Here is an 18,054-nt window from a genome sequence, read left to right on the forward strand (position 1 = left end):
ATGCCTCCTTAATTTGACTTGAAGCACACGTGCACACACTTGACTCAAAAACTTGTAGCAAGAGCATAGCATTTGTCAGATTTATTACATCCGAACTGTTATATACATATAATGATTTAATATTTTGTGTTAAGTGACAAAGCTTGGGTAAGATGACCCCTTCTGAAATAGGGCAAAATACCCCTGAGGCATGTTATTTTGAAATAATTACTACATTTCAAACATTCCTTTTTTGACATCACCTCTTGAGGAGAATTAAATGATCCTATATACACAAGTGAATCATTAAAAGCTAAATCAGATGTATTTTTATGAAATTTGTAGAAATCAGATTACTTACAAAAATAATAAAATGAGAAACCTCACAATTGAACCTTTAAACCATTTTTTTTTTTAAGAAAAGGGATGAGTCAGTAGTATATATTATTTAAAACGGGTTCACATGGGTGGATTTTCGCATTGGTCTGAACAAAAACTGCAGCCTGGATTATTTAAAATGCACATTCATTCTCTGCCAGTAGGAGGTGCTTTTGGAAAATCAGAAATATAGTGGTTTCCCGGTAATGGCTGTAAACAAAGCAGCGCTCAGCTCATAAATTATACTTTATCAGGTAAAATGAAAATGCCATCCAAACATTTCTGAAGACAATGGGTCCCATTGAAAAAAGTGTGAAAACAGTCTATTAACGAGGAAAGTCCACGGATGAGTTACCAGCGTAAGCCTACATTTAATTTTAGTCATTTTAACTTATTTAAGAGCATTATTGTCATGAGTTAACTCGCTTAATTGCACATTTTTATCTGTTCTAAATGTACCTTAAATTAATACTTTAAGTTTTTAGTTCTCTACTCAACACGGGCAAATATGTTTTATGCAATATATGTTTAGGCTATTATTAGTGAAACCATAGTTAACAGAGCATGAAGAGTAGACATGTTTCAAAGATGATAGATGTTTTTCAAAGAACTTGTTCATGTCTATTAAACAAGAAAAAAAAATTAAGATAAAGAAATACCAGGTTCCCATCACTTCACTTTCTTTGCACCGAGCAATTTACTTGCACAAACCCGTTTACATTTTCGCAGGACAGGGCAGCTCACTTCTTCTAAACATGCAAAACGTACATTTAGCCATTATCATGACATTTGTTTGCCTCTCTGTGCCACACACTGGATTTTGATGCAGCTAAATTCTCAAAACGGTTTTCATTTGTATATTTTTCTGTTGTCAGACAATGGGATGAATATGAAATAGTGACTGAAACGCGACCCATAAGACTACATAACCAGCTCTCCCTTCAAAGATGTTAATCTGCACAAAAATCCTGATTTATAAATTTATAATCGAGCTGTCTGATAAAATCAAATAAGCTACACATAAGATAAGACAATAGTTGTGCTGTGATTTCGGCTATACTTGCATGTAAAATTAGAGAAGCAACATCGGTGTTTTAACTAAAATCGCAGCTCCTTTCAGCCGCTCGCTGAACAGAGCAGACGCAGAGAGATATAGAGGTGTGCGCGCGCGCTGGGAAAGAGAGACCTCGCGCGGCAGTCAGTTTCAGATGCAGATTTTAATTTGCTACAAGCAGGATACACAAGAAGCACGTTCAACTTGGACACGCAGACGGTAGTCGTGGTCATAAACACCAGTAAACAGCAACCGTTCGCGTGTCCGCGCTTAATGCGCATCTTGTATATGAAAGGCAATTGCCTACCTTTGCCTAATGGGCAAGTCCGCCCCTGCACTGTCCCGTAATCAAGTCAAGTGTATCATTCACGGTGTTGTGTAGACACCAAAATTTTGTTTTGCAAAAATATGAGCAATCAGCGGGGAAACCCTCTCCGGGGGTTGGAGTGTTTTTAAATTACGCAAGGGCACCATCTTACCCATTTAAGCAGAGGGGTTTCCATCCATTTTTGTCTAGCGAGTTTCCTTTATATATAAGAAAGTAAATAAAAAAGTAGAAGTTATAAGTCACAACCCAGCATACACTAGGCCTATAACACTCACCTTTTTAACAAGAGGCTTTTATTTCAACAATTAAGTATTTACAGATTAAAATGGATACATTAAAAGCGTCTGTTAAAAAGACTCAAGCGCCTGCCGGTGCAGCTGAATTTCTGCGGCGTCTCAGCTGATCCCAGGCCTCCCGGATCTCCCGCCGCGTGATGACTCTGTGGCGGCTGAAACACGAGAGACGCGCGGCCTCTGACCCCACTCTCTGCAGCAAATATCTGCTTACGCCCCTGGACTCACGAACGCGCCCCACTGCCGTCGGATTGACCTGGGCATGAAAGCCAGTTGTTTTCATATGCAATCATTTGAGGTACATTTTCAACTTTTGTTCTTTAGTTATAGTTGCTGGATCTATAAACACACCTGTTGTCGGGATGTGTACATGAACGCGGCGTGTCCTCTGGTTCTTGATTTGGAACTTCTAGATGACGTGCACCGCTTGCTTTTAGGGCCAGGAGCTTTCATGACGATCAGAGGAGTGTGTAAACAACGGTAGCTTAAGCGAAACTGCAATTTAATGTATGTCTAATCAATCCCCTAATGACTAACAAGCAGGTGCATGCCTCCTTAATTTCACTTGAAGCGCATGTGCACGCACTTGACTCAAAAACTTGTAGCAAGAGCATAGCATTTGTCAGATTTATTTCATCTGAACAGTTATATACATATATAATTATTATTATTATTTTATATTTTGTGTTAAGTGACAAACCTTGGGTAAGATGACCCTTCTGAAATAGGGCAAAATACCCCTGAGGCACGTTATTTTGATAAGTTATTTTGAAATAATTATTACATTTCAAACATCCCTTTTTTGACATCACCTCTTGAGGAGAATTAAATGATCTTATATACAAGCGAATCATTAAAAGCTATATCAAATGTATTTTTATGAAATTTGTAGAAATCAGATTACATATTATTATTTTTTTTTCCCAACTTGAGAGTGAATAGATTATACGAACCAAAGTATACAAGGTGCAGAGAGAGACTTCCTTTATTTAAAGGCGTTGTTTCTCAGGTAAGTGCACAAACACAAATAAACAATGTAGGCTCATAGTAAATACAAAAAGGGTTTTGGTCAAAACCGTGGGAACAAAACACGCTACATCACCATCACAAACCACATTAGAACACACAATAATACAACACCCCATGAAATCTCCCACCACTCTCCAGATAAGCAAAACCTTTATGTCTGATTTGCCAAAGCAACAAACTTCATATAATGAGTACAACGTGATGTGAAAAAGGTCTTAATATGTAACTTGAACACAAATAGATGTACCTATAACACATGCTAATGATCATTTCTTCCTGGAAAAATACCAGAGAATAGAAATAAATGAATTGAGTGCAGTGATTGGGCAGTGATATTCACTTTGGCATAATCATTGTGACACAAGAAAAGAGGTGGAACAGGAAGTTTTGGGTATGGCTTTGCTGACATGTTCCAGATCAGGTGCATTTATTCATGCAAAGTAGCAGCTCCATGCGGATGGCGATACGAGTGTGCCAGCCGAGAGGGAGGATACGGATGTAACGTGCTACGATAGGTGGACGCAGCAGGTTCTGGACTGTGGAAGAGCGGTCAGAGTTTCCATAGAACACCTGAGGAAAAAACAATGATGAAAACAAATAAAGCCAATATTTATGTAAAGGAATAGCAATTTTCTTCTTCACTCCTTATTATTTTTGTTTGTTGTCTTACCCTGTTGTTTCCAGTTTGGTCCTTGTAGTAGATCCAGTTGAGCTTTTCATTGGTGCGGTACTGCACAGAGTACTTCGTAATCCACTCGTCAGAGTCACAGCGGCCTTGGGTCAGGATACCAGAAACCACTTTGACCTCCTTCAGGTCAATCTGAAGCCACTGGTTGGTATCCTGGAACTTAGACAGCCAGGCACACCTAGGAGAGGAGAGAATAATCTATAAATGCAAAAGAAAATCACAGATCGCAAAGACCAAGTCTCCTTAAGTTTGAAATACCCAAAACTGTTTATCAAGACTGTTTCAATAATACACTAAAAGTTTGGGGTTTGTAAGATTTCTTATAGTTTTTGAAAGAAGTCTCTTATGCTCTCAATGGATGCATTCATTTGATCAAAAATACAGTAAAACAGTAATACTGTAAAATATTACAATTTAAAAGAACTGTTTTCTATTTTAATACATTTTAAAATGTAATTTATCATGACAAAGCTGAATATTCAGCAGCCATTACTCCAGTCTTCATTGACAAATGATAATTCAGAAATCATTACGATATTTAATATGTCCTTGCTGAATAAAAGTATTAATTTATTTTAAAAATCGTAATGATCCCAAAAGTTTAAACTGTAGTGTAAATTATTCTTTATTTATATATAATTATGAAAGAGTTTGACATATGTGGAATCTGCAATAATATCTGTCAGTACTAAATAAATTGATATTTAAAAATCGTGCTAATGCACATTAGCCTTGTATATATATAAAAAACACCCGCCATAATAAGCAGTATTTCAGAGAACTCACCCAAATCCTTGGTTGTTGAGCCTTGCTTTGCTTGCAACCCATGAGGAGAACCAGCCTGTGTACTGGTCTTCATTAGAGCAGCTGACCTGATCTGAAGTCACAGATCCTGCCTCAAAACCCAGGGGCTTATGGTAGGGACACTCTGGACAGTAAATTGAGAATGTGGTTAATATTTAGCTTTGCATACAATTTGAAGTAAAACTATAGATGCATCTCTGTCGGTTTGGCTCAAACCAGGCTTTCTGACTCTACAGGCAGTTCCAAATAACACAAATCTATGGACAGGCCCATTCAACAAAAGCCTGCAGGATTTCTGACATATCTGACAGGGGGCTTAATGAAACATTAGTCATGCAGTCAGAGAGATTTCTTTGTCGTGTTGTGTTAAAGAGAAATGGACAAAGCATTAATCTGGCAGCTCTGTAATTCTGTGCTTCTGCTCATGACTTCACAATCCTAAAAGCTTTAGTTCCCCATAGTGAAAGATCAACATCCATTAAGACTTTAAGTTGACAGATGGTCACGTTCCACACTTAAGCTCCGGTCCTACATCAGTGTTTTTACATAACAGTCCTCTTTTCCAGGATTTAGGAGGTTCTTTTTGACATACCAACTTCCGGTTTTGATCAAATCAAATGAAAATGAATGCATTCTGAATCAAAATCATGAATTCTCTTAAAAAAAAAAAAAAAAAAAAACTCTGCAAAATCAACACTTGATGAAATGAAAATGAAAATTCTTAAGAAAGAAGAAAACTTTTAAGAATTTTTTTCCTATGTGGAAAACAAAAGACAATCTTTTGAAGAATATGTTCCCATTAACTTCCATGGTCAAAAAATACAATGGGAACTGCAACTCTTTGGTTAGCAACATTCTTGCACAGCAAGTCATATAGATTTGGAATGACATAAATCATCTTAATTGTTGGATGAACGATTCCTTTTAATGGTCAACGCTTTGATTGGCAGGTCCTATTCTAGTCTCAGTGATCTCAGGAACTCTCAACATAATGGGATTATGAACAAGCATCCGGTCCATCTCTTTATTCTTTTCCTCAACTTTCCTCCCTTTCATTTGATTCTAACACATCAGTCTCTGAGTACTGAGAAAGCAAGCTTCTCTGTGTTAATGGAGCATGTCTGCCCTGTGGTGGTGTGCCAATGGGATGCGGTGATGGCACACATGGCCCAGGTGAAGCTGCAACCAAATGATTAATGACTTTCTGCGCCACTGCAGGCGATGGCTTGTCCGGGAGCCAGCTCATTCGCACATGTCCTGCCTTCTGTTTCCAAAGGGCACCAGCTAGTGCTAACTAATCCATCCATCTCAGTTCCCAAAGAGTCAAAGTTAACGCAAAGCCCCATTCACAAATTTGGCTATCCTGACAAAACGAGGTAAAGCATTCGAGTGGTGTTTGATTCACAATTAAGCCAGTAAAAAAACAACACTATCTAGACTGATTCGTTAAACATTTGTTTGACACATTTTGAACCAAAATACTTCATAGTGGCAGAGTGGAGTTCGTCTAAACCAGGACAAAGCCAACAAACCCTCACATTCAGGTTACGATTAGTGCTTATTACAGTTTAGAAAAAACAGCAATGTGATTCTTTGATTCCATATTTCTTAAAAGTCCCTTCCTCTTTCTTACCTTGCATGCAGTCCATCTCCTGTCCTCTACTTGATGAAGAACCTTTTGAAAACAACTTGCTAGAGGAATCACAGTCACACTTGCAGGTTTTCCCAGCCCATGTGTCGTTGCCCTCGCCATCCTAAACACATATGAACATTGCCATCAGTATTTCACTTTTAATTGCCTCTGATATCAGTATCAAATGCATTTAATTACCTCTTGCGCTTGCAGCCCAAAAAAACCTGGACAAAATGTGGAAGAGTAAAAGAGCAAGAAACTGTAATACAGGTGGGATATGTTTTATTAACACTGAACATTCACAATCATCTTTAATTAAAGCTAACATTTCTTTCAAGAATAAAATCTGATTCAATCAAAAATAAATCTTATTCAATTTGAAAATTTGACCAAAATGTAACATTTCTGCCACTTTAGTGAAAATGACACATACCTTCAGACACCAGCAGGATGGCTAACAGTAACATGTTCTGCAGTCTGTACTCCATGATGGTTTATTTTTCGAGTGGTGGACCACCGCACTGATATTACAGGGGCTGGATTACTGTAATCCACAGAGCACTAATGGCTTTATCTAATGCCCTTCATCTCAAAGCTCCTCCCTTTGCTGCTGAAAGCTAGTTTGAAATTGTTCACATCCCAGTCCGACCCTTGTCTGTTAAAAAAAGAGAGAAATTGCCAAATGATTCCAGATTATAAAGCCGGATGGTCACCTTCTGTGACCCAGTTAATGGTTCAGTGCATGCAATTAACTCAATTCAACTTCCCCAGCAATCTGTTGATGCAAATCACTACATTCAATATGCCATTTGATGGAGAGACAAGTTTCTTTGTCCATTTCTTTCTTTTCAGTGTCATTTTTCTTCTGTGGTTGCTGCTAATGTGGCTCATGAGAAATTATCCTTTTGTTATGTACAGGTCTTCGTTGTTTTATTTTATTAATGATCTCAAAGACATGGGTTTTTATACGTTGGCAGGTGTTTGCAATGAAATGATGCATGCTGGAACATAGTTGGGTCGACATTGTTTTAATTGTTATTAATTACAGCAGAATATACATTATAAATGCTGTTGGAGTCAGACATGCCTGGACTTAAATTAAACGTTAGGGTGCTGTTTCCCACTTGTACCCTAAAGAGAACACACAGACAAATAGTCTTCACAAAAGACATAGACAAAGTGCTGAGTGAGTGGTGCTGATTACGTTTGAGATAAATGTTGTGCATCGGTGAATAAAGTTATAAGCCAATAACTTTCAGTTTACAGACTCAATTCATTGGATGGATGAAGGCCCAGACGGAATCTGCACTTTTATCTGTGCTGATTTTGGGGCGGAAATAAATATGAAAGAATACTAGACTCTTAATGGTAACTCAAAGCAACATTTAAAAGCCAAAACGTGTCACAAACGGACATGCAAGCAGTGAGGGACGTGAAGAAATTTGCAGATTCTGTGTGGACCTTAAAGATGTAACCAAAATGATGGCTGTTGTCTAAATGGAAGTCTCATCCTGATCGGTTGGATTTTTGACAACAACCCTGTCAAGCAGAAGGGGTAAGGACACAATTTAGGGATGGATCATGTTCTCAATTCAGCAAACAGTTCATCAACATCTAATAGGAACAGTCTTAACATTTAAACAAAACAAAAACATGTCTTTAGTACATTCTATGACAGACTCAAAAGTCAGTCCGCTAAAATAAAAATGACATATATGTCTGTGAACTCAAAGGACAGATGCTCATCTGACAGAATAAACTCTTGTTCCTGATAGATTGTAAACATTTGGCCTTGCATGACTTCACAATGGCTTTAGTTGGCACATCAACTGCTTTAGACATAAAAAGTGGCAGCAATTTCAATACTTAAAGGTGGAATAAACATTATGAAATGTCTAAAGTAGAAAAGAGAGACCTGTTTTTGATAACCATGAAAGATACAGCTGACCACTGGGACTTATTTGAGCTAAAGACTTACATTCGTACGCATATATAAACATTTGTCCAATGGTAAACTGAAAAAACAAAAACAAAAGGAGTTAAACATTACATTCTAAGAGCATACAGCTTCTAGTCATTACCACGCCACATGAACAAATATGAGAATCAGATGTCCAGTATATTTCATCTATAATTCTGTGCACTTCTGGGGGTGAACCTGAATGTTTATATCCCTGCATTCAACAGCTCAGACACTTGAAAGCTAACAGACATCCTCTTTGGATGATAGATGCTACAAGCCAAATTAAAGACAAGCTGTCTATGGGTATTAAACCATGACAGATGAGTTGTCAGTACCTGCAGGGATACTTCAATATGGCAGTGGACCAAGAAGCACTCTAAATCACCTTCAAAATATCCTTCAACACACATTTAAGGCAGCTCTTTCAGTCCGTATGTACGGTGAACAGAAGTAAAGTGGGACACGATTTGTTTTAAATCAAAATCCAAATGGCTACAACGTCATTCTCTATTAATTTAGGAGAGAATATTCACAGATAATAGATTCAGCTATATATTACCGTTCAAAAGTTTGGAGTTGGTAAGGTTTTTGAAAGAAGTGTCTTATGCTCACCTAGGCTGCATTTATTTGCTCAAAAATACAGTAAAACAGTAATACTGTAAAATATTATTCCAATTTCAACTGTTTTCTATACATTTTAAAATGCAATTTGTAGAAGTAATGTGCATTACTTCAGTCTTCATTGTTGCAATATCCTTCAAAAAATCTTTTTAATATACTGATTTGTTTTTTTTGTTTTTTTTATTTGAAACGGAAAATGTTGTTAACATTGTAAATATCTTTACTGTCACTTTTGATCATTTTATTGCATCCTTGCTAAATAAAATATTAATTTCTTCTTCAAAAACAAAAAAACAGACTGACCCCAAACTTTAAAACAGTGTTATAAATTCACTCTATATTACACGACTGTCAGGCTTCATTTTGATGGAAATGTTGGTAGACGCAGCCCTTTGAAGTATTTTAGTGCTTAAAACTAGTTTTTGAAATCATTTCGTACTCTGGGATAGGGAACGGATAGGTTTTTCTCAGAACTTTTGTTAGCATGATTCCATATTAGTTGTTTTTTATGAGGAAAAAAAATCATAACATTAAAAATAAATGAATGGGGCTTAGCAAACCAGAATCAGTGACATTCTACAAGCTGCGGATGTAGGTTTTGTAACAGGTTAACAAGGCTGGTCATAGATTACCACTCACAGGCGGCCTCACCACAGCTGGCGACAGCCAAACTATTTATCTTGGCAGTCCTAACAGCTGGCTGATGGGAGGATTACCTGGCACCGCAGAGACGGACTGTGCCAATGTACTGCAGATTAAAGGATGTCAGAGCATTTATGGACAAGGTGTTAGTCCAGGAGTAATGGAATCTCATTGTAATACGACCGCATTACTCAGGAACAAAGTGTTTCATGTCACTGATATTAACCTGAAAATATGCAACACGAAAACAAGAGGTTCCAGAAAGAGACTTTTAAACTTTGCGAACAATCGTATTTAAAGACAACTCTCATCTCTTCCTACAAGACAAAAATCAACAGTTTGTTATTGCATGGCAGTTTAACCAAGAAAACGTTTAACAGATACTTGAAGTAAGATTTATGGAATACAAATAGTTCAAGATGTTACTGAAAATTAACTTCATTATGCATAACACATTGAAATAGCGCTGAAACAACAGAATAAAAAAAATAAATAATAAAAAAAGATGTAAATGTCAAAAAAAAAAAAAAAACTGTATTTGAATGTGTAACTTGAACATAAAAGTTTCAAATCCAGTCCTGTGAAAGACAGAGCTCATATACTGTAGGTAGGTAAGGTAGAAGATTAGATAGATAGAAAGTTCTGTTTTAATCAAACACCATATCAACACAAACACCTGTGAAATGTCTGCTTAAAGTGCACCATTGATAAACAATAGTAATTTTAAAAAAAAAAAAAAAAAAAAAAGTGTCTCCGGAAAAATATTCAAGGACACATTTCACTAGAGTTATTAAAATGAAAATGCTCTGTCACTATCTTTGGGGGGGATTTAGTGAGAAACTTCAGCTGTTAAGCAAAGTGCCTGTCGTGATAATCAATGTGAATGAATAAAAATGTAACACTCCGAAGCAACTCGATGAAGGGTGATAAATTGACCTCAAAGTCACGATATATTGCTCTGTTTGCATTGGTATTCAAATGCCTGGAATTCTTAATATAGCTATTTTGCATATTTTATATACCCATCTCATTTCAATCTATATTAGTAGAATAGAATTTAACGAAACAGTGGATAAATAAATCTAAAGCAAACACTGAAAGCCTGAATGAAAATGTGCTGCATTTCAGAGGCCGCTCAAAAATCTCACTGCGTCTCCCACCTGACCTCCCCGCTAACAGATCAATAACTGCATTACGTCTTTGAATCCCTTTTACCAGGTCCCGAGGCAATGCTTTTATCTCTTCAAAAACATGCCGTTAAACTGATTAAAATAAACCCGCCAGCTATTCAGTTTGTTAAAAGAATCATGCGTACGTGCAAAACTCGCGTCAGGATGGAGATACAGTCTTAACGCTCACAACCTTGTAAGCCATCGCTTGTGCCACAGGCAAAGTCACACTTATTCACCAGCTGGTGGGGTTTAGATCGCAGAGGGAGACACGGTGAGGCCCTGGGGGCCCCAGTTGAAATTCATTATTCACAGGAATTCCAGCTCTTCAGGGATCTGGGCTCTAATGAAGTCCTGCTAAAAACCAGCACTATCTGATCCCGATGTGTGAGGTTTTGAATGCCAAGCTCATGGGGAGGGGAGAAACACTTTAAGACACGGGCTACGGGTAAAGTGAGACAAATAGCCATCAAGGGACGTGGATTTAATGGTCTCGCATGAAAAGTAACACAGAACCTGGTTAGGAAGCATCAGTAGTTGCTGATATGCTGTTGTATGGTTTAAATAGTGATGATTCAATAACCTGCAGTATGAGACAGTGTGGAATATAGACCTAGTCTGCACTGAGAATTCATATCAGAAAACAATGTTCGGTAAATAATTCGGAAACAATAAGTACTTTTGTTACAACCATAAAATGCACTCTGTACATTGTAACTATTAACACACCAATAATTCATTAAATAATCTCCATGAAATATAGAATTATTACACATTAAATATTTATACATTCTCTTGTGTATAAACTAAAGCTCTTACAATTCCACAGATTTTTTTTTGTTGTTGTTGTACCCCATCCCTAAGTTTCCATATACAAATACATAGATTCATATCATCATCAATAAGATATATTCAACAGAAAACTGAACCCAGATGTAATGAACAAGAATACAAATTCTATCAAATGTGGATGCTTTAAAAAACAAATCTGAGACATAACTATCGCCACCTTCTGGCCAGAAGTGGCATTGTGTACCACTGTATGAACAATAGCATTCCATAGGTAGCCAGGAAGGAAAAGGAGAAACCGAGTACGCTAGTGGGCCTTCCTCCTCTAAAGAGCCGTTTCTTTCAAATCGTTGAGGTTCGGCATTCTCGCGCGGGCGGCTCTGGTAAAGCCGATACCGTTCTGCCCACCTTTGTTTGCCATTTGGTCTGGGTACGGTGTGCCTTCGGCCCGATTCAGCGCAGAAACGTGCCAGCTGGACTCGATCTGCCCTGGCAGAGGGTAGTTGTGGGGTTTGCGGCTCTTGGTATTGGGGGTGACGCTGCCTGGTGGGAGCCCTCTGGCCTCGTTCAGGTTCCCTTTGGAAGGGGGGTTAGGGAGGGGCTGAAAGCGCAGTTCTGCCGAGCGATCGGGAGGAGGGGGCTGATTGGACGTAGCAGGAGAGGAGAGGTGTAGGAGCTTCCGCAGGGACTTCAGAGGCTGGTTCTGCAACAGGAAAGCAAGATAAATAATGCAAGACTGTGTGCAATCATAAAAATAAACAGGACGTTTTTTTTTTAGGAAAATTAAGCCAGGATGCATTGAATGTTCTCTTTCGGAAAATATCACATCATGGTTTCCACAAATATTAGGCGGCACAACGGTTTACATTGATAATAATAATAATAATAAAAAATGTTTTCTGAGCAGCAAATCAGCATGTTACAATGATTTATGAAGGATCATGTGACACTGAAAATTAGGCTTTGCGTCACAGGAATAAATTGCATTTTCAAATAGATTAAAATAGAAACCAGTTATTTAAAATTGTAACAATATTTAACAATACTACTGGATTTATTGTATCTTTGATCAAATAAAGGCAGCCTTGGTGAACATAAAGGCCCATTCACACCAAAGACACTAACTATAGTGATATGATAACTATAAAGTCTTGATCTTGTGGGAATTGGTCCAGAGGAGTTACTTTCAAAACTATTTTTACCATCATTGACAGCCAATCAGAATCCATCCTGCTTAAAAGAGATCTGTATTTAAAGCAGCCAACAACAAAACTGCAGCAAGGGCTTCGAATAAACAGAACAGGGTTTTTTTGGGACATTTTTGCCTTTTTTATTAGGATAGGACAGTATTTGAGACATGAATTGAAGTGGGAGAGAAAGGGGGTCCAAAGTGAAATGGCGCTATATGTCAGCGCGCTACCCACAAGGCTATTGGCGCCGACATAAACAGAACCTTTTTTTTGGATGCTCATGTAGTTATATTTATCTTCATATTTCTGTTCTTGTGTGAACATAAAATACCTTCCAAATTAGTAGGAGTATCAGTTCATCTGAAGGCTTTTTTACCTGAGGCTGCACATCTGTCTGCTTTTCAGGCGGCCAAGTGTTGTCACGATCGCGATCCCTCTCGCGGTTTCGATCCCGGTCACGCTCCCTATCCCTTTCCAGGTCACGTTCGCGGTCACGATCTCGGTTGCGGTGTCGACTGCTGTGATGAGACGAGGATTTGACTGGTCTTTGTATCACTAGCTGGTCTTGCTGTGCCTCACTAGGAACCTGTCACAGATCAAACCACAGCATCAGTGAAACCACCTGAATACTGGGATTTATGTACAATAAATCTCCTCTCCAAACAAAAGTTCACCCATAATCACGTGCATTAGGCCAGTAGACTGGAAACGTACTGAAATATTGCCCTTTTAACCAGTTCACGGCACGCATTTGTTTAAAACCATTTAAGAATTAAAAAAAAAAAAGGATTTTATTCCAATGACCAGCTTTTGCAACTGTATCTGGAGAGGATGAATTATTGATGATAAATAAAGAGCCGAGTGTTTCGGGACGTGCCCAGTTTCTGACCTTTTGTACCAAAAAATGTGAGTGTTTGTGTACAGAAGACAGAGAGTTTGGGTGTGAAAACATTTGGACCACTTCTCCTACTCTTTCCCAGGTACGGAGAATGGTAAATGAGAAAACGTGCATCCTCTTTGAGCAGGTGCTGCTAAAGACGGTTATGGGGTCCATGCATCTAACAGAAGACATGCGGATGCTTTTGCGATGCTAGCAGTAAACTAAGCAATGATGTAAATCATGAATCACACAGAACCAGATCTGTTATATCAGTACATATAAAAATACCTAATCTTGACCTAATGTAGTTCGTCATTCATTATCAACGTTTCTGTTGTCTGTTCTACCACACTGTAAAAAAAAAAAAAAAAGAAAGAAAAGTTGAGCCAACTTAAAATTAAGGCAACCAGCTTCAGCAGATTTTTGAGTTTGCTCGACTTATTTTTGTGGGAGATTCTCAAATTTTTGTTGTATAAACTTAAAACGACAAGTTGAGAAAACTCAAAAATCTGCTGAAGCTGGTTGCCTTAAAATTTTAAGTTGGCTCAACTTTTTTTTTTTTTTTTTACAGTGCAGCTATTAAGATCATAAATAAAATGTGGTGTGTGCAAAGATGCATCAGGCTTAAAGACCAGTTTAAGAAGAGTTTTACTTTGGCTGTGAATTAAATTTAATATATTAATTTACACATCAACCCAATTAACGATCTAATAATAATATTTTTGGATGTATGATTCATGCATTTTTTTCATAGCAAATACAGCATAATATAATATAAATAAAAAATTAAATAACTATAAGAACTAAAATATATAATAATAATATATTTAGAAATATACTGCAATACTATATTGTATTTCTATATTTCTAAACAAATTAAATAAATGAAATTAACTTGATGAAATCATTAGATTAAAATGTTTAAACATAGATCTGGACCTGGTGTTTTATTCGTTAAAAATGGCTCTGGCAAAAAAATTAATTAAAAATAATAACACTAACAACAACTATATAAAAATGACAAAAAGACATCCAGTCATAGAACACCTATACATTTAGCATGACATGCAATGGAGATGTGTTTATTTGGTAAAGCGGCGTGGTTTTATGCGAGCAATACCATGGGCTGCGGGACAACAGGGAGCACTTTGACAGATGAGTTATGCTTTAAGCTATTCTTTGAGTTAAAGAGGGGGAAAAGGCTTTTCTTGATGCTCGGGTTCCTTCCCGCGTTGCCGTCCGTCTGCAATATAAGACGCACAAAACCCCAGTGGCTCATTCTATTAACACCAAACATCTTTTGTTGTTAAATACAGCAGATGAACATACGGTCCTCTGGCTCAATATTTGTGGACAGAGCACAGTAGAGGCAGATTCTGCCACACACATGCTGCTCGGGTCTGTAATGGTCTCCATATGGCTATTATGGGGAAATGCTACTGAAAGCACTGAACTGCACTGAGAGTCTCTGTTGAATTCTGTCAGGCACTAATCGGACAAAAGTACAAATGGACGGCCTCCTTTTTGGGATGATACGCCCACTTCACCTTTCTTTTTGCACTGGTCACCTACATGCTGATTGAGATGACCGAATGGACACCATGAGGTGAATTTTAGTGAAAAAGAGAGACAGTATTCTTCTATCCTGGACTATTGCCTTGTGCATAAATATATCATTTAAGTTCAATGACTAGCAGACAGACATACAAGAACACAACACCGCAGCTAAGCAACACATATACATGTAAAATAATAATTCAACACACACAAACAGAGAAAAGGTCTCCTGGCTAAGGCATTTCTATATTCTTACTGCATTTTGATACCATTTTTGAGAGTAACGGGAATGTAACGAGTAAATGAATGAATAGTAATAAACAGGACATTCTTACCGGCTGTGACTTCTTCTTTTTCTTCTTTATGGCTCTAAAGAAACCTTGTTTTTCTTTTTGTTTAGGGACCTCTGGTGGGTTCATGACCATGGCCTCTGAATTATTCCTACAAATGTAATTATTATAAGTTGAGTCTCACAAAAAAGCATCTTGGTCATAAAATAAAAAGATTTTAATTTGAGCACATTTGCTGACTAAATTCTCATTGCTGTAATGCAAATTAAAAAAATGTCATTGTAATATAGTAATAAAAATTCAAACTATTTTTTTAATGAAAAGTCAATATACATTTTTTTTTTTTTTTTTTAACAAATATTTTTAATTTCACAATTTTTTTCTTACATTATATGGACCAAAGCAGGGGTGACGAAACGGGGAGGGGGTGGGGGTGGGGGGTGGAGGGGGTGTTAGGACGATTCCAAGGACGAGATGAGGGGGCCCGAATGTGATTTCTACTGAGGGAGCTCGAGTATGCTGTTCAGGGGGCCCAGAAACTATAGCAGCACCCCTGGACAAAAGTATTATGACATACCTCTTAATTATTGAATTCAGGTGTTTAAATCATACCAGTTAGATCAATCTGCATTTACAAACATTTGTGAAAAAAATGGGTCGTTCTGAAGACCTCAGTAAATTCAAATGTGATACTGTAATATTGTGAGAGGATTCCAGCTTTGCAATAAGTCAGTTTGTGAAATTTCATCCCTGCTATAGATATAGATAAGTCACAGAGCAGTGTCACCGAGTGCTGAGGAGGATGGTACATAAAAGTGGCCAACACTCTGCTAATTCCATAGCTGAAGAACTCCAAAATACCATTGGCATTAATATCAGCACAAAAACTGTGCAGCAGCCAAGCAGCTGCATGCAAGCCTCACATCCAGTACAATGCTAAGCGCAGGCTGGTGTAAAGTGGTGTAAAGCACGCTGTCACTGGACTCTGGAGCAGTGGAAACACATTCTGTGGAGTGACGAATCACACTTCTTTCTTTTTTTTGGCAGTCTGATGGGTTTGGATTTAGCAGATACATGAGAACTAGGGCTGCAAAACGATTAATCGCGATTAATCGCATTCAAAAGAAAAGTTTATGTTTACCTATTCAGGGTTGCTGCAGGATTTTTAAGCTCAAATTTAAGACTTTTTAAGACCTGCACAAATAAAATTAATACCATATGAGCAGGGTAGGGCAATGTCTATGGTAAACTGTAAAATGAATGTAAATAGCATGATTTACAGTTCAGGTAGAAGTTTTCACAAAACAGTTTTATAAAATTAATCACTTCACATTTCAGCCTTTAAACCATTTTTTAAGAAAATGGGTGAGTCAAAAGTATTAATTATTCTATTAATTTAAACAATTATCAATAAATTATTATATTAATTAAATAACATACAAACACATTTTACTGTTTAGATTTTTATAATGAATTATCTCCTTATCGATCCACCAGTTCACATTTACAGCTCTGCATGTTTGCAGGGTAAAAACATGGGTCGAGTTTTGCATTGGTCTGAACAAAAACAACCCAATGTTCCTGCAATACTGGAGGCTGCAGTTCTAGGGCTGCATAGGACCGTATGTTTTGGGACAGCACCATCTATTCCAACAAAGGAGACCTGATTCAAACAAACAAACAAACAGATGCAAACAAACAGCTCATCAGATGTGAAGCGCTACAGCTAATTAACTGAAGTCTTGCACAGACAAGTCTTCTTTCCAAGAATACTGAATTTTAAACCAGAATATATTGAAATAAATTAGGTTAAATATTTCAAGAAGGTTACCAACGGGTATGTTTAGGGTTAGGAGTTGGTTAGGACAATAATTAAGTGTATACAATTAAATAACTACATAATTCCTTAAAAATAATAATATACAGAATTGAATAGCAAGTGCTATAAAATAGTATGAGCCACTAATATTTAGTCATTTAGCAGACGCTTTTATCCAAAGCGACTTATAAATGACGACAACGGAAGCGATCAAAATCAACAAAAGAGCAACGATATGCAAGTGCTATAACAAGTCTCATTCAGCCTAACGCAGTACACGTAGCAAGAGATTTTTTTTAATTATATAGTAAATAAAAAGAAAACAGAATAGAAAAAGAATAGAGCAAGCTAGTGTTAGAGGCCTTTTTTGCTTTTGTTAATTGTATAATAAATAAAAAGAAAACAGATAGAATACAAAAAGATTAGAAAAGCTAGTGTGCAAGTCTAAATGGGACAAGTTTTTTGTTTTTTTTAAAGAATAGAATTAGAATAGAGAGAGGTGTGATGTTCTTCATTCTCTCTTACATTCTTTTTGGCTCATTAAAAATTTATCTGGATTAATTGTAAAGGTTTGATAGGACTGGCTGGAAGACCTGACATAATGCATACATACAAAAAATAAATAAATAAAATAATTAAAAAACAAACAAACAAACAAAAAACTATAGGGTCCTAGAAATCCAGTTCTGACACTACAGCCTCCCGTATTGCAGGAATACCCTACTCACAACAACAGCCTTATTGAACATGCACATTCATTCTCTGCCAGCAGGAGGCTCTTTCTAAATGTTTCCGCAGTAACGGCAGAACACAAAGCAGAGCAGCACCAGAATTTGAAATGAGCAGCTCATATTTATTTATAGCCTTTTGAAGTTTAATCGTCACATTAAGCTGTATCACGATTCTGGTCTGTACCCAAATTTCAGACCTCTTTAAATCATAATTAAG

At 37.2% G+C, this 18,054-nt stretch overlaps 2 protein-coding genes across 5 annotated transcripts in view; both read right to left on the reverse strand.

The window, feature by feature from the left end:
- Positions 1–3,042: 3,042 nt before the first annotated feature.
- rs1a (retinoschisin 1a) lies at positions 3,043–6,997 on the reverse strand. Its single transcript, XM_058791150.1, has 6 exons — positions 6,620–6,997; positions 6,385–6,410; positions 6,187–6,307; positions 4,536–4,677; positions 3,732–3,927; positions 3,043–3,631 (listed from the first exon to the last, which is right to left on the reverse strand). The coding sequence occupies exons 1-6, from the start codon at positions 6,672–6,674 to the stop codon at positions 3,479–3,481; spliced, it is 693 nt and encodes a 230-aa protein (XP_058647133.1). The 5' UTR covers positions 6,675–6,997; the 3' UTR covers positions 3,043–3,478.
- A 197-nt stretch (positions 6,998–7,194) lies between these two features.
- cdkl5 (cyclin dependent kinase like 5) overlaps positions 7,195–18,054 on the reverse strand; it is a 39,439-nt gene continuing 28,579 nt past the window's right edge. For 3 of the 4 annotated variants that reach the window (XM_058791142.1, XM_058791143.1, XM_058791144.1), the window contains exons 16-19: positions 15,333–15,438; positions 14,561–14,683; positions 12,937–13,146; positions 7,195–12,073 (exon numbers count right to left, since the gene is read on the reverse strand). In XM_058791142.1, the coding sequence (XP_058647125.1) occupies positions 11,696–12,073; positions 12,937–13,146; positions 14,561–14,683; positions 15,333–15,438 (817 nt within the window). In that variant the 3' untranslated portion in view covers positions 7,195–11,695. The remainder of the gene's footprint in view (positions 12,074–12,936; positions 13,147–14,560; positions 14,684–15,332; positions 15,439–18,054) is intronic. The other variant, XM_058791145.1, reaches the window with a different exon arrangement.

The sequence above is a fragment of the Onychostoma macrolepis genome, chromosome 11 (genome assembly GCF_012432095.1).
Source record: "Onychostoma macrolepis isolate SWU-2019 chromosome 11, ASM1243209v1, whole genome shotgun sequence".
Taxonomy (NCBI): domain Eukaryota; kingdom Metazoa; phylum Chordata; class Actinopteri; order Cypriniformes; family Cyprinidae; genus Onychostoma; species Onychostoma macrolepis.

What these genes read in the sequence shown, in the direction of transcription:
- rs1a (XM_058791150.1), bottom strand. Translation starts at nt 6,674, where the DNA reads ATGGAGTACAGACTGCAGAACATGTTACTGTTAGCCATCCTGCTGGTG. An exon ending in CATCCTGCTGGTGTCTGAAG is followed by an intron (nt 6,411 to 6,619) that starts GTATGTGTCATT and finishes CATTTTGTCCAG; the next exon opens with GTTTTTTTGGGCTGCAAGCG. An exon ending in GGAGATGGACTGCATGCAAG is followed by an intron (nt 4,678 to 6,186) that starts GTAAGAAAGAGG and finishes TTTACTGTCCAG; the next exon opens with AGTGTCCCTACCATAAGCCC.